Source organism: Silurus aristotelis, assembly GCF_946808225.1.
Source record: "Silurus aristotelis genome assembly, chromosome: 15".
NCBI classification, from domain to species: domain Eukaryota; kingdom Metazoa; phylum Chordata; class Actinopteri; order Siluriformes; family Siluridae; genus Silurus; species Silurus aristotelis.
The window spans coordinates 21,023,835-21,040,379 of NC_139588.1; the positions used below are offsets into that span (position 1 = coordinate 21,023,835).

At 39.1% G+C, this 16,545-nt stretch overlaps 1 protein-coding gene across 2 annotated transcripts; it reads right to left on the reverse strand.

The window, feature by feature from the left end:
- Positions 1–234: 234 nt before the first annotated feature.
- LOC310737819 (uncharacterized protein) lies at positions 235–15,365 on the reverse strand. Of its 2 annotated transcripts, none has more exons than XM_083562517.1 (8): positions 15,075–15,365; positions 12,802–13,084; positions 11,701–11,823; positions 10,361–10,618; positions 10,017–10,108; positions 4,595–4,776; positions 1,901–2,070; positions 235–898 (listed from the first exon to the last, which is right to left on the reverse strand). In XM_083562517.1, the coding sequence occupies exons 1-8, from the start codon at positions 15,330–15,332 to the stop codon at positions 705–707; spliced, it is 1,560 nt and encodes a 519-aa protein (XP_083418643.1). In that variant the 5' UTR covers positions 15,333–15,365; the 3' UTR covers positions 235–704. The 2 variants fall into 2 exon arrangements, with proteins under 2 accessions (XP_083418643.1, XP_083418644.1); XM_083562518.1 differs by lacking the exon at positions 235–898 and adding an exon at positions 1,289–1,451.
- Between the last annotated feature and the right edge of the window lie 1,180 nt (positions 15,366–16,545).

Consider the following 16,545-nt stretch of genomic DNA (forward strand, 5'->3'; position numbering starts at 1 on the left):
CATATTGATGGTTACATCAGTTTCTGTACAGTTCAATTAGAAAATCTGTTTCTTCAGACTGTTCAGTGGCCATTGGGTCATCAATTTTAAGTTGTATTTGAGCAATAGCGCCCTCTAAGGCCAGTAATTAACCCATTGCCACTTTTCTTGTAAACCTAATTTTTTCTTTATAAAAAAACATGGCACTAAAACAGCTGATTTAAAGGGGGGGGGGGGGGAGTCAAAGTGAGTGAGTTTGGAGTTGAAAGGGACTTTAATAGTCACAGGATTACAAACAAAAAGACAAAACCACAAACCCTGGTGGTTAATCAAGGACTTAAAAAAATAGGGTTTGTGAATAAGTATGTAATCCATAATGTTGCACTTGAGAAAAAAAATTTTACACAAAAGGGGAAAGAATTGCCATGATAAAAATAAAAAGAGCAAAACCAAAAATGTGTTAATGATTGTATGCTATTTAAATACATCCAAGGAACAAACCCAAACTTCCCAAATGACTAAAAATGTACATATGAAGTGGCTCCAGCCAGATCCATCAGTGATTAAAATTCTACAGTCCATAAAATGTCCATGATTTCAGAGTCTTTCATACAAAAGAATAAATATCAAGATTTTTTAAAAAGTATTAAAAAAAAAAATGGACATGTGGTCCCCTTAAAAAAAACCATGTAAAATATAAAGCCACCTGAAGTCCAGGACCGGGTTCATGGAGAGACGGGTCTGAGGACGGGCTGCCAGGGGTCTGCTGAGAGGACGCTGGCGCTGATGGCCAGTCGTGCGTGAACGTACTGCAGCACCGTCTGTTTCACTCCGTCCATGTAGAGCTGGTCACCTGAGTGCAGGTACAGCCAGATGAGCCGACTGAGCTGAGCGCTCGCAGAGGCACCGTGCAAACTTCCTGTTCACAAACAAGAATCCCACACAGTCATGCCATAAGGCTGCCATCTTGGATAAATGCAGTTTGGAGTCATTCTGTTCTCCAGGCACCAGAAGATAAGACGATCCAGAAAAACTACAAACCTTCAAGAAACCTCCAAACCCACCTGCCTGATTTTCCCAGCCATATGTGGTTCTTCAGCAAACTGGTTCCACAAAGCTAGAGGTACACAATTGTGCAGAAGGTCTTTGGATGCTTTGGCATTAAAGATTTTCCCTTCGCTACAGTATAATTATAATAACCCCTTCACTCCTCAAGATGTTCCGGTAGATTTTGTGGAGATTCAATCCACCACAAGGCTGTTAGTACTGATGTAGGTGAGGTGGTGAGGAGGCCTGAGGTGCAGTCAGCGTTCACATTCATCCCAAAGGTGTTCATTAGGGTCTATAGCAGGAGATCTTCCACTCCAATTCTGGTAAAGCCTATCTTCATGGAGCTGGCTTTATGCATGGGGCATCGTCATGCTGGAACAGGTTTGGATCTCCTCAGACGATGGGTGTCAATACTTTTCTACCTCTAGTATATATTTTGAAATCAATCATGAATTTCAGGAAAGAGACTTCATTACATGCAGCACGGAATCCAGGAATAAACAGGAGACGAATCACACGTGGGAGTACAGACGTGTGAAACTGACCGGCGCGGCTGAGGGTCGGAGACGTGCGCGTCGGAGCGTCATAAATCCCAATTAAAACTTCACCGACGTCTCGTCACCGACTCGCCGATGATTAATGGCTCGTACACAAGCCGGGGCAAATGAGGTCATATTTACTGCTGCATTTATTTTTTTTCGCCCCCAGACACTTCAATCCCAGTCTCAGATCGAACACCACACACAGTGGAGCCTCTTAGTGCTGCACAAATTACAACTTTCTACCTCATGTTGCAGTTTCTGTACATCTGAACAGCTTTGTGGTGTTTAAGGTTTCTCATGAGCTGATCTACAGAGCTCCAGGAACTTACCCTGAGTGAGCTTGGTGTTGAACTCCAGCAGTGTGAAGAGCTCGTCAGGGAGCAGCTCTCGGAGCCAGGTGTTGTCCTCCAGGTAGATCCAGTCATGAAGCATCCTCTTCCTGCGTAGGAATCCCTGAACGTGCTGCAGGTACACGCCATTCCCAGATACCAAGTACAGCCTGAGCAAAACAGAGTGACACTTATTCACCTTCATTTTCACGTCAATGTTCTGCACAAAATCTGGCAAAAATAAGAACCATTTTGCTCACTTTAGGACTTTGAGGATAAGCTTATATTTTCCAGCCTTTTTTCGGCTTCTTCCATCTGCCTCTTTCAAACCAACTACCTGCATGTCTTCCTTCACCACATCCATAAACCTCCTCCTTGGACTTCCTCTTTTCCTCCTTCCTGGTGGCTCCATCCTCAGCATTCTCCTACTGATATACCCCATGTCCAAACCATCTCAATCTCACATCCCTCAGCTCGTCTCCAAAACGTCCTACATGCACTGTCCCTCTAATAAACTCATTTCTAATGCTGTCCAAAAAAAAAAATCTCAAGATCATTTCCAGCCTAAACCTACTTTTTGGTTGACAATGTGCAATATGGGCTTGTGGAAGAGAAGAAAGAAAGGAGGGGAAGAAAAAAAAAAAAAAAAAAAATTACAATGCAAGCATTGAATGTTCTTCAGCAGACCAGAAAGGAGATGACAAACAAAAAGCAGATGTCTTTGAGATGTCAATTTTTTTTTCTGGGTTCATTAAAAAGGGGAGAAAAAAAAATAATTTGCAGCATGTTGAAGAATTCTCTGTAAGATCAGTGAGCAGGTTGCTCTCGGAGACTATAAGCACAAGAGGCCGAATTCGACCACAAAACCACCAGCAGAAATCCTGGCTCCTGGGCTGTTAAACATACACACAGGACTCTAAACTCTTTGGTAAACCATATCAAATTTCTTCAAGCACAAACAGTGAACATTTAAAGTGCAAAATTAGTAGGTAGTAGAAAAGATTTAATGCCCAATCAGCATCCGAGGCCATTTTTATGGCAAAAAACTACACAATAGTTATATTCAATAAAACATTTGTATTTAAGATATTTCCATATGATAGAAAGGTTAAGGCTTTTCCTTTTCTACAGACATTAAAAGCAAGACAGTCCAATAAAACACATGTACTGTAAATACAGCTTATGCACATTTCTACACTAAGAGTCTATACTCGTACACTGAATATTATCGCTCCTGGTAGATGCTAAACTCGGTATTTTATTGCTGTGTACCTGCACAATGCAACAGCATTAAGTTTGTATCTACAGACTGAACACTGGTCTTTAAGTGTACACTAGGCTTTAATATGAGGGTCCATTCCAACTATGTAACGTATCCTAATTCTATTCAGTGCCATACAGAGCCAAGAATTTTGTCCATGGACACAATGTATCCAAAAAACAAAATATTTAAGCTGCTATACTTGTGATTTTTAAAAGCAAAATTATGCAATTTCCAGACAAAGACTTCATAATCTTTCGGCTGCTCCCATTAGGGGGCGCCACAGCAGATCATCCGTCTCCATACCCCTATATATACGTTCTCTACATCTGCCTCTTTCACACCAACTACCTGCATGTCTTCCCTCACCACATCCATAAACCTCCTCCTTGGTCTTCCTCTTTTCCTCCTTCCTGGTGTCTCCATCCTCAGCATTCTCCTACTAATATACCCCATGTCCCTCCTCTGCACATGTCCAAACCATCTCAATCTCACCTCCCTCACCTTGTCCCCAAAACATCCTACATGCACTGTCCCTCTAATAAACTAATTTCTAATTCTGTCCATCGTCGTCACACCCAACGAACACAACATCTTCAGCTCTGCTACCTCCAGCTCCACCTCCTGTCTTTTACTCAATGCCACTGTCTCTAATCCATACAACATCTCAGGTCTCACCACAGTCCTATAAACTTTCCCTTTCATTACGGAAAGACTTTATAATAATCTGCACTAAATATTTAGAATCCAAGGCTCCTCAGTACACTTTGAAGAAAAACAGCTTGGTCTGGCTTTAGAGAGGAGGAGTTTTATTCTCCTCACAAACCAAAGAAAAAGAGAAGAGTGCCGACTCGCTGTGAATCTCGCCCTGTGACTGACTGCAGGCCGTGTGTTTGAAGCTGCCAGCCGCAGCCCAGGTTCTCCCACCGAGAGCTCGACAAGCTTCAAAGCCCTGCCTGAAAGGAAAAAAGGGCACTGGGGCAGAAAAACACCAAGCACCACAAGCTTTAAACTGAAGCAGCAGCCATGTTTAAATGCAGAATCGTTTCTTCAAGCAGCCAGGAAATGTTGTGAAATGTTTGATTTTGTGACGGGCAAATATTTTAATCTTCCATTTCTGTTCTTCTCCCCTCCCTTATGAATAGCTTTAATAGTCCAGAGAAATGTAGCTTTTATATTGCAAAGTAAAGAAAGGATGTCGTGAATAAATTTGTTTTGATTTGAATTTCGTGTTCATTTTGACAGCCTTAAGAAAAGAAGATTTTGAGGTTTATTTAAAAAAAAAAAAAAAAAAAAAAAAAAAAAGTTTTAATTCTTTTGAACACCGTCAGCTAGACCTTTCCCACGATTTCTAGATGAACTCTCGTACCCATGTCCAAGATGTTCCTTATGTACCCGAGCTCACTTCATTCCCATTAAAGCTCTGTACCTACTTGTAATAAGGTAGAGTTTCGATCATCTTCCAGTTGACGTAGTTCACAGCAGTCTCCTCCAGAGTGCATACTCTGGTCATCTGCACTTTGGCTACCTGCCAGAACCTCTCGTGATCCACCAGCCTCTCCTGCATCTCTCTCTTCAGCAGCAGGTACACACCATCCAGAGTGTCCTCGTAAACCTTCCCATAGATCACACAACAGTTTTACACTTCAGTAGTTACTATTCAATTAAATGCATGCATGTTTCTCAAATCTCCTGACATTCCTCAGTTTAATAGTGAACCAGGACTCAGACCTACAGTATAAATACACAAGTTTGTTGACACCAACCATAAGACTGGAAGGGACTTTTTGTTTTTGAACATCCCATTTCCTATTTACCTCCAGCTCTTCTAAGATGTTCCACTAGATTTGAGTTTGTAAATTTGTAAAGTCAGGTATTGATGTAGGTGAGGTGAGGAAACGTTGGGTGCAGTCAGCATTCCAATTCATCCAAAATGTGTTTGAGATCAGAGCCACTCAAGATCTTTCACTCCCACCCATGGAAACCATATCTTCATGAAGCTGGCTTTGTGCACAGGGGCATTGTTTAATGCTGGAACTGGTTTGGGTCTCCTAGTTTAATTAAACACCCTATAAATTGTGCTCCAACAGTTTGGTGAAGAACCAGGAAAGTCAGATATCCACAAACTTCTGTCCATATCTAATTAACTGTGTAAAGAATGAACACACACAAGGGTATGCTGTTATAACAATTGGGAATAAAGTAATTTACCTTATTAATACTATAAATTAGCTTAGGGTTGAAGACAAACTGACTTCTTATCCACGTTGTCACATTTCATGTAATGGATAATTAAACGGAACGCTAAACAAGAACAGAACAGTCGTTCCCTTAACAGCCTCTACATCTTACTCGCAAAGTTGAGAAGCCACGTCAGAAAACTTTGAACATTGACACCGAAGACTCCTTCTCTAGATGTTAGAGATCGGAAGGTCAGGGGTTCAAGCCCCGGTATCGCCAAGCTGCCACTCTATGACCCTTAAGCAATTTCCTTAACCCTCTGTGCTCCAGGGGGCGCTGTACCATGGCTCTGACCCCAGCTTCCAAGCAAGCTGAGATATGTGAAGAAATACATTACATTACAGCACAGTGAAATTCTGTGACAAATTTCATTCGATAGAAAACCTCAAAGTTGTTCATGCAGCACATTACAAGTCTCTTTGGAAACAATCGCGGTATTACAAATGTATGAACACAAACCCGTATAACATTTTGGAGCATCATTACCGCCATCAGAGCTGCTGTTACAGAAATACAACCATCTGACCGATCAGATTTAAGAATTCTATGGCAATGTGGTGTAAATCCAAAAATAAGCCCAGTTGAGTGTTCAAAGACTACAAAAAAAAAAAAAGCCCACTACATACACAGCAGAAAATTAGGACCCAAAAAAAAAAAAAAATTAAATTTAGCTAGAATTAGTTTGAGCAAGTCATCTTATGCAACAAGATGGAAAAGTTTTAATTTGTAGTCAAATAAGATAAACATTAGGGTGAAAAAATAAAATAAGACTAATGGTTCAGAGCCGCAAATGTAACTACTGTTCCAACATGCAAGAACGAGATCTTGGTTTAATCTGTCGTGGTAAGGCAAGATGGAACCACCAAGCCCTGAGGGTTATTACAGTTTATTCTCTGTAATAAGACCAGGTGGTGTTTCAGTCTGCCCCAGGATCGAGGCCACTAGTGACTTGCACATGGACAAGTAGTTTCTCACAGTATAAATGACTAAATTAGGAATACAATATGTTCCCAAAATAAGGCTTTTCCTTTCACAGAAAAAACCCACCGAGCAGAGTTTCTTCACAAATAATCATTAGAGATGCATCTATCCAATACAGAGCATTCTTTGAAATGATGCACTTTTTAAAAAGCAGAGTCGTATTTTATATCTCCCCACCCCAAACACCTCAGAGGTACGAGATAAACTGCTTTTGAACTTGCAATGCGCCACATTTAACGTGTAATCCTAAGGGAAAGAAGCACAAGGTGGGTGAAATGCAGCTGCGTTCAAAAACGAACCAATCAGGTCACAACGAGAAAATCGTTGAGGACAAAGTGGCAGTGAAAAATGAGCTCTGTTAGCGAGTGAACATAAGGAGACGATCACAACAGGGGAGGGGAAAAAAAATCATTTCCAATTAATCAAACATTGAAATGTAACTAAAAATAACATTCACTGCTACGCAGCGTACCGTCCCACTTTACCTGCAGGCGAACACAACAAGCAGCTCAGATTCTCTCATGTTACACTGATCATTAATACGCAATATATCTAATGCAGAGAGAATGCTACGCTAGTTAGTAGCCTGGACAGAGTGGGAATGTCCTCCGAAAAACCTCAGTTTCTATTCTCAGGCCCATTACTTTCAATAATAAATCAAAGTTTCGAGACTAGTTTTATAACTCGCCAACAGATGACAGCACAAGGCTGCACGCACAGTCACAGGGAGCGTCAACCTTCATTAGTCACTGTGTCAAAAAGACATCATCCTGTGTACAACAGGAGCTTTTCTGACTGCATGAATTTGGCAAAAGCGACCGAATCTGTGGCTCAAAAAAAACTGGATGCACGATGACGACAATGTACTCAGTCACTGATCTCCTCACACGTGTAAACGTGATCTCACGTCCGCACCCACCCTACTCGCCCGATTTGGCTCCTGCGGACTTTGCCCTCTTCCTGAAGATGAAGATCTCGCAGTTTTGACGGCATTCCCGGAGGTCCAGCACGAATTGCAACGATGCTGAATACGTTTTGAAATAAAGACTACTTCCGGTACACATTCCAGAATTGGCAGGAGCCCTGGAGAGCGCTGTGTTGGGACTATTTTGAAGGTGATTGTGTGTAAATGTAGATAAATTAAGTACAATCTTGTAAACAGAGCCGGTCCCGAAACTTTTTGATACCACCTCGTATTTTATTACATTTGCAGTATGTGTGGTTAAAAACTGCAGTATTTGATCATGGTTACTGGTGAACCTGCCCATATATTTCACCACACAAAAGTAGTAGTTATGCAAATGCACATATGCAAATGTCCATGCATATGTATAGGTCTAAGTTCTGGTTTACTAATGACCCAATATAAAATCTTAGCACACCTGACCATTGGACTAGTATGGGCTTTTTTCCAACAACCTATTTTATATTTAGCTTCTGGGATGATGTTCCACTAGATTTTGGAGTGTGCTTGTGGAGATTTGAACCGCATTCATGTACGTGTGAAAAACAATTGCATCATGCTCCAAATGCATGAAAAAAAAAAAACAGCAAACCTACAGCTATTTATTTAAAAAAATAATTATTTTATAATATGCATTGCCAAAGGGAGGAATGTGGTTGTGTTACTTGCAAATACTATGGAAAACTACAAAACTTTTAGTGGGAAGTGCAAGTAACCTGACTTTTAAAAACTCAGCATTGGAAAGTTATAAATATAAAAATCGGATAAAGGACGCCTTTGGTGAAACTTCATGTCTTTTCTCACCCTGACAACTTTTGCTCAAGTGTAATGGAAGTAGTTTTAAATTTCCACAATATATTTGCACATTTTATACATTTACTGACAGTTATGACCACCATGAGACTGCCATTATTGGAGAGTTGGAAGGAAGCGGGTTCTCTCTCTTCTGAGTGCCAGAGAGAAGATTGCTTTTAGATTTTGGATAGTAATCAAGATGAAAACGTTTTGTGCAGAAAACAAGCTGAAAACACTATGGACAAAAGTATGGACACCTGACATTTGTATGCACTTTTTGAACACGACATTTCTCATTTAGTCCCCAGGTTCCTGTTATAATAATCTCCACTCTTCTGGAAAGATGCTTCACTAGATTTTGGAGTGTGCTTGGGTTCATCAGCCACAAGGGTGTTAGTAAAGTCAGGTACTGATGTAGGTGTGAAATCTGCCCTCCAGGCCTCCTCACATCATTTATCCCCAAAGTATTCAATAGGGTTGGAGCTCTATAGCAGGAGATCTTCCACTTTAACCAATGTAAAGCATATCTTCATGAAGCTGGCATTGTGCATAGGGACATTGCCCTGAAAATTCTGACTTGGACTTCCACATCCAAACCTGAACCAGGGATAGGACATGGAAGGCCAGGTGGAAAATCTCACACATGGCTAAAAAAAAAAAAAAATATATCCTCCATAAAGTGTATTCAAATTTGACTGAACAGATTCCTCGAATAACTCAATTTTAATAAAAAAAAAAGTCTATTTAACTACACACGTAGCACAATCAGTTTAGATTTTTGCCCATACTTCCAGCAATTCACTATTGTGTCAATCAACAAAACTGATTGGGTCAACCTCTAGTCATACTATGCTTAATAGTCAAAAATATATTTTAAAAGTTTGGCTTAAATATAAAAACCAGAAAGATAACTAATCTAAAACACTTTGCAAAGGTCACATCGATGCTAAAACAAAGAAGCAACTTCACTCATCCTTGTAATTTCTCCTTGAACTGCAGCTCATTCGTTCTATTGAAGTGGCAGTAAAATGGAGGAGCAGCACGATTAAACAGGACGCATATTGATACGCCTGTTATCAGTTTAGCCAGCGATTAGGCAAAGGGGAGAGTTTCTTGTTGCCTGCTCATGCTGTGACCTGTGAAATTAAAGACACTGGCTAAAGTACGAAAGAACTGATTGAACATAATGGCAGGAGATGCACACCACATGAATACGTAAAAAGGGTTGCAGTGGTCGCTAGAAGCTCGCTTTAACTTTGCCCTAAATACAGAGAGAATTTGCATATTTGATCAGGAGTGCAGTTTGAAGTGAGCAGCTTCAGCACTTCAGGCACAAGTACTGTTCTAACGTGGGAACGAGCTGTTGGCATGATTTGTCATGTGTGGGTTTTACAGTGGATCTGGAAGGTCTTCACATCACTTCACTTTTTTCCACATTTTGTGTTAGAGCCATATTTCAAAATGGATTAAATTCATTTTTTTCCCTTAATTTTACAAAACACCCCATGAAAGCGTGAAAGAAGTTTGTTAAAACCTTTGCAAAAAATATATATATATTCACTGCTTTTGCCATGACACTCAATTTTGATCATTTGATCTGCAAACTTTAGTTAGTTTAAGTAAATGAACATGAACAAGGTCCAGTGTAAAGTCTTGAACGTCAAATTAAATAGCATGTGGTGTCAGTGATTCGCCTCTAGAGGCCGCTATTATCGTATGACAGCCGACATTCTCAGCTGCTCCAGCGCAGATGCAACCCGGAAAAACTAGCAGTGTGGATTTTTGCCGATAGTGGATTGCTGAAACTATCAGTGGCAATTAATTGGCAATACCGATTATTTCGAGAGACCTCAACACTAGAAAGTGTTTTGTACCTTTCTGCGTTTCAGTCTGCCCCAGTCACGGCCCAGGATCCAGGCCACTAGTGACTTGCACATGGAGAAGTAGTTTCCGACTGTATGAATACCTGCATGGAAAGGTGGAAAAATTTATTAGTAAGAAATTGCAGCCTTCCATGAATGATCACTAATGAGAATTTTAACCCATGACCTTCCGATCAGAAGTCCAACATCTTATCCACACAAGCTACACACATCCTAAATAACCACACTTGATTTATTAATACATATTGTGCATTCTCACCTTTTCCATCAGAACACTTAATTATTAAAAACACTACAATGATCTCTACTTGCACTGGTTTTAATTTTAAACTCACCGATGTTCTCATCTCCCCGAGCCAGTTTGCCCCTCCAGTAGTCACTGGTGATGGGATGAAGTGAGGCCAAGTATCTCACATCACACACCGTTTCCCCCCATGTGGAAACCTTCTTCTTGCTGTGTTTCCTCCACTGCAGGTAAATAGCTCGGAGCTGGCGGTTTAATGGAGTTGGCTGGCGAAAGAGCCAGTAGGTAAAGAGCCACTGGAACCTGCACTGGGTGTACTGGCGGTACATCGACGCCAGTTCAGAATGGTCTAGAGGAGACCGAATGTTTGTACATTTTCATTCTCGTTTGCTTAACACAGTTAACAGCTCAAATAATTTTTATGCAGTATTTGTTGGGATCTGGTCCATATTTTGGTTTGGTGTATTTGTAGTGTTTAATGAAAAATAAATAAATAAAAGAAATCACTTGGCAATAAAAAGCAGGAGAGCACAAACTAATCAAGACAACAGAGAATAAGGACTGAGCATGACTCAGTCTTGTAGTAAGACAAAAGGAGGCTCTTTTCACTCAGCAGCCCATTACAGCACTTTGTCACTCAGCAGTGCAAAAAGTTAAATGATTGTATTTTTGCTTCAAAAGACTTCTGTTGCTTTATCAGTAGGGCAGAAGAGCCGCAGTGCACACACGAGAGAAGAGTGAATAAAGGGCTTTAAAAAATACTGGCTGCTTCAATAAAAAAAATAGACTTGTGAATCCTGAAAAAGCATGAGCACTTGGATGTTGTAATGTTTTACAAAACTTTACAGCCAGCTTTACAGAAGATATAGATCTGAAGTTTAGGCCTAATGAGAAAGCCAGAGGTGGTGATGGGGATGAGGAACCGAACACAAAAGCAAACCCATCCTCACCTGGATTCATCAGATATGCAATTATAAATAATTTCTCTTATCCACCTGTATACAAGACAATGATGGAACTGTAATGAATGGATATTTGGTGTCCCCCAGGATGGGTTCCTGTTTGAATCTGGTTCCTCTCAAGGTTTCTTCCTTATTCCATCTCAGGGAGTTTGTCCCTCAACTTTTACCATTGGCTCGTTCATTATACAATTCAAATTTAAAGGAACTATATATATGAGGTGGTATCAAAAAGATTCGAGATTGGTTTCGTAAGATGGCAGACAGCAGCACAAAGCTGCACGCAAAGTCACAGGGAGCACCGACCTTTCAATATTAAACCAAATGTTATTTTCTCAAGTGAGCCGCAAATCAGGTCCACTGGTAATCCAAACAACTGAAAGCACATTTCAATTTAATAAAACTAATATGACTGTACCAATCACACTGAGGAACTGATGCAAAGGGAATGAAGAGGGCGCAAATGACTTACCACTGCTTTGGTGCTGCTTAAGTACGTAGTGAAAAAGCATGGACGTGCTGCCATGGTGAGTGACAGCGAAGTTATACAGCTCCCGCCATTCCATCCTGAGTATCTCATCGCCTACTGGTTGCTCTATAATATAAATAAAATGTGTTTTTTTTTAAGTTTGTAACATACAGTTTGTACTTTCAAAGATAAAAAATTTAAGTGTTAACATTTTTGCATCTGTAAAACTACTGTAGATCTGCATCTGTAGATGCGCTTTACTTCAATTATCTTCGCTAAACTGTTTCTCGAGAGCGTTCTCTTCACGATCGGTCACACCATGAAGTTATGGGAAAGAGTAGTGGAAACCAGGCTATACTTATCCAATGTTGGAGAAGTATAGAGAAGGTCAGGAGCTGCATTGTGTTTGTGCAGAAGAGGGACATGGAGTATATCGGTAGAAAAATGCTGAGGATGGAGACACCAGGAATGAGGAAAAGAGGAAGACCAAGGAGATGGTTTATGGATGTGGTGAAGGAAGACATGCAGGTGGTTAGTTTGAAAGAGGCAGATGTAGAGCACGGGGTAGTGTGGAGACGGATGATCCACTGTGGCAAACGGGAAAAAGAAATAAAGTATTCATCCATCCATCCATCTATCATTTAAAATGTTAAATGCAGTATGAACGGTCCTGAACACATTTACAGCTTTATCTCTGGCTGTTAGAGCTCTGATATTAGAGACTTCTTCCATGCATCTTAAAGCCAAATTTTATTTGTATTTATTTTTTTAAAACAAAGTAAAAAAGTACAGAAACTATAGAAACATTAGAGCGAGTGTGGGAGCAAAGTGAGATGAAATAAAACCAAAATTAGTCAGTGCTGCTTAACAGAAAATCAATCAACACCTGACAGATCAGAATGAGGTATTTGAGAGCCCTGAGGCATAATTGTGTTGCCTTATTATTTGTGCATCTCTACACTGAGAGATTTTAAAATATAATTCAAATATGTAAAGAAAATGTAATGTGGAAATCTCCTGCGTGTCAGGCCATTTGAGTCTATGTTTCCATCACATCATCGATTTCTACACAGTGTGGGGTCTGAAGAGAGGTGAGTGTAGTACCTTGAAGTTTCTCCGTGAACAGGTCTCGCGGCGTCCCCCACAGCTTCTCCAGATCAGCACACGAGAGCTGAGCGGCAGGTAAAGGCACTCGCTCCTCCATTACGAGCCACTGAGTCCAGTAAGCATGCGGAGGGAATGGCACTTCGGCAAACAGCTTCTCCTGAAGGGACCGGTTGCAGTGGACGTTTCGGAAAAGCGCCCTCCACATAAACACTAAGCGGAAGGCGGTTTTGGCGGTGTAACCGGCGGTGGTGATGTTCAGCAGGCCTACCCCGAACGAGTCCTAACCGCACACGGTTCAAAAGGAGTTTTAGTGTGTGTGTGGGGGGGGGGACAATTATAAGCATACATTAAGAATGAACTGTAGAAATGCTTTAAGGGAAACCAAGTTCCAACAAGCAACAAAGCAGCACAAAAATAAAGAAAATGAAGTGGGAAGCTGGGCACGAGTGGCTTGTGTGAGACTGGTAATCTGGTTTGTCTTTTCAGGGAGTAGAAGTCATGAATGGCCAGAAAATTAAAAAATTATTTGGCGAACTGGCTGTTAAAAAAGCTCACGTCAAACTGTGGTTATAAGGTTTTTGGACAGTGGTGGACCGATTTTACCGATACCAATACCACGTTGGATGGTACTTGCCGATAACTGATTGGATTTTACAATGGATACTGAATAAAAACCAAACATCATTTGAAGTAGTATTAACTTTATTAAAAAATAATAAAATCATGAAAAATGCATAAAATTTCAGAAAAATTACATAAAAAAATTTATAAAGAAAAAATAATTTTATAAAAAATTGAGGTACGAGCTCGAGACGCCGCTGCCAAATGGCGAAGCGAAACCAGAAAGTGAAGACTGCGCCGAAAATTAAGATAAGCAAAGAAGAAAAAGTAGAAAATTCAAAGTTTAGGGATACGTAGTGTACAGTAGTGATAGCAAAAAACTGAGTCTTCCATCCTCCTCCACCAGTCGTCTCATCTCCAAGTACACTGTATAAAACCTTATTATATATTTACATACTCTTTCTATTATGTTTTTATACAATATTTATATATATTTTTTTAGGTATTTTCCTTATTAAATAAAAAAAAAAAACGGGGTGTTGAGGGTTGGAACGTATGCCATTTTAAGTATTTTCAACGGGGAAAATTGATTTGATGTGCGAGCAAATTGAGCTACGAGCTCCGCTACGGAACAAATTAAACTCGTAGGTCAAGGTACCACTGTACTAGCAAAAAAAAAATTTTTTTTAGTGTACATATGAGTAACTAATAGGACTAGACCTGTTTCTGATGGAGGCGTTCCTGTTAAACAAAGGTTTGGAAAAAACCTAAATAATCCACTTCAAGACATCGAACAGGAAATAATCTCGTTTGGATGCCAAAGTTGTGCGACTTTGACGAGGCAAACAAAAAAAAATGTGAAAACTGCCAAAAGTTTTAGTTGGCTGGTGAGTGAAAACAAATTTTAAGCCAAAGTTATTAGGCAACTAGACTAAGTTACAGTTACCTCACAGTGAGCATCTAATTTTTACTATCGATTTATCAAATATACAACTGTATAACGATAATTATTCAAACCTCCTTTAATATTTTCAATAATGTTGCAGCCTGATATCAAATTAAATTTTTCACATCAATCTACACTATGCAGCCCATAATAAAGTAAAACCATCCTAGAAATGTTTGCAAATGTATTAAAGAATGAAATAACTTTCTGTTCACATTGGTGAAGAAAACCTGTGGAACTAAAATGCACAATCTTCATAAATAAAAAAATGAAAAAAAAAAAAATTTGTTTTGAGCTGAATTAACTGATTCACAATGAATTTTTTTTTTTTTTGCAAATGCAATTTTGAAATTTTGCTTTCTAATAACAGTAACAAAGAGTAGAAATATTCAATTCAATATTATTAACAATAATTTTTTTTATAAAGTATAATAAAGCCAATTCAATTTTTGTTTACAAAAACTGTTGCGAGATTGAGCTCTCACTTATACACCATAACAATTAGCTATAAAACGAGTTTGTGTATTTCTTTGAATATTATAGCGTTTTAAAGTTTAAGTTTACACTAAAAAAGTTATGTAATTTTGTAAATAATTATAGCAGCTAATTGGAGCCAATTTGCGTTAATTGGTTGTCAATTATCCCTGATTGTGGACCCACTAACGCCTATACCAAAAATACCGGGTTTAATTTAAAAAAATGTGCCCTTCCCCTAAATATTTGATGAATTTATTAGCAATATTTACAGAAATTAAACCTTTACCTGGAAGTGTCGAGTCCACAGAGAGTCACAGGAACAAACCCGGAACAACCTGCAGCAGGTGCTGCCCAGTCTGAGTAAAGACACCGGCTCCAGGTGACTTAAAATAACAATAAGCACCTCGTCACTTAAATACAACAAACCCGGGTTTATACACGAGTCAAGGGGCTCGTCTGTGGTGAAACTTTCCTCCTCGTTAACGGATAAACAGGAGAAATGCTCCAGAAGCTCGCTTTCCTGGGTCGTATCGTGATAGGCCATAACCGCCAGGAAACACGCCAACCGCCGCCATCTTGGGGATAACGGTTTTAAAAGGTCCGGGTCGTACCAAGATGCAATTGAGGGGGTGTACTGGATCAAGATCACAATTACGATACGCATCAAAGATGGAATTAAACTGCAAAATGTAAGAAGAACATCTTATTATAATACTTGTTTGTACATGAAAAGCTACTATTTTAATATATGGGCATATGTATTTAATGTCTAAGTAGTCATAGTATAGAGAGTTCCCCTATTTATATATATTGTTAAGTGGCTCAAATGTAAATGAATATTATTAGTATTAAAGATATCAAAATAGCTCTGTGTGTGTGTGTGTGTGTGTGTGTGTGTGTGTGTGTGTGTGTGTGTGTGTGTGTTGTGAAATTACAGTAGATTTATTGAAATATATTCTTATAATTAATAAATGTTTTAATAAAGACCTTTGATTATTATAACTAAATAAATCTCATTGTGTAATAACTGCAAGCTATTTGTCAATTTAATAATCTTTTGTTTTAACCAGCCAGCCCAATGATACATTTAATTTTAATAAGGCACAAGTTTATGCTTTTCTCACTTATCATGTACGACTAGTCGCAGTTTTATGTTATACATTTAGTCATTTTGAGATTTAAGACAAAGATCCTTTATTTAAAGCTACAACTCAGACACATAAAGAATTCCAGTACGTAAAAGAAAAAAAATACTAAAAATAATAACTTTATACATAGATTTGATCCAAACTCTGATAATACTCCGAAGGACTATGATGCAGCTGCTGACCAGCCGTAACACAAATTAAATATAAGACAAGTGCTTTTTTTTTTTGTTTGTTTTTTGTTTTTTTTTGGTACAAGTTTACAATCAAGCTAATACATGTAGTTTATATTTAATACAAAGAAAAAAATTCATATTTTCATGACAGGAAAAATAAACCCACACAAAAAAACGCGATGACATTCTTTTTGTTCTTTCAAAAGAAATTTGAACTGAAATGGTGATAAATAAGACTGAGACCTTTAATTGTCTGAATGTGAATGTGGGTTTTGAATCTGGTTTTCTAAATAGCAATATATATTCGTTTCCATCCAAGAATACACGTTCTCACAAATCTATGTTTCCAGACAAGTGGAAAACCGAGCACTGGCTCTTAACAAATCATTATATCATTTATTGTAACTCAGAAACTGTTGAAACAAATGTAAACCAT

Coding starts and splice junctions, on each gene's coding strand:
- LOC310737819 (XM_083562517.1), bottom strand. CDS start 15,332: ATGGCCTATCACGATACGACCCAGGAAAGCGAGCTTCTGGAGCATTTC. Junction 11,824..12,801: donor GTTCACGGAGAAACTTCAAG/GTACTACACTCA, acceptor TTTATATTATAG/AGCAACCAGTAGGCGATGAG. Junction 10,109..10,360: donor TCGGGGAGATGAGAACATCG/GTGAGTTTAAAA, acceptor CTTTCCATGCAG/GTATTCATACAGTCGGAAAC.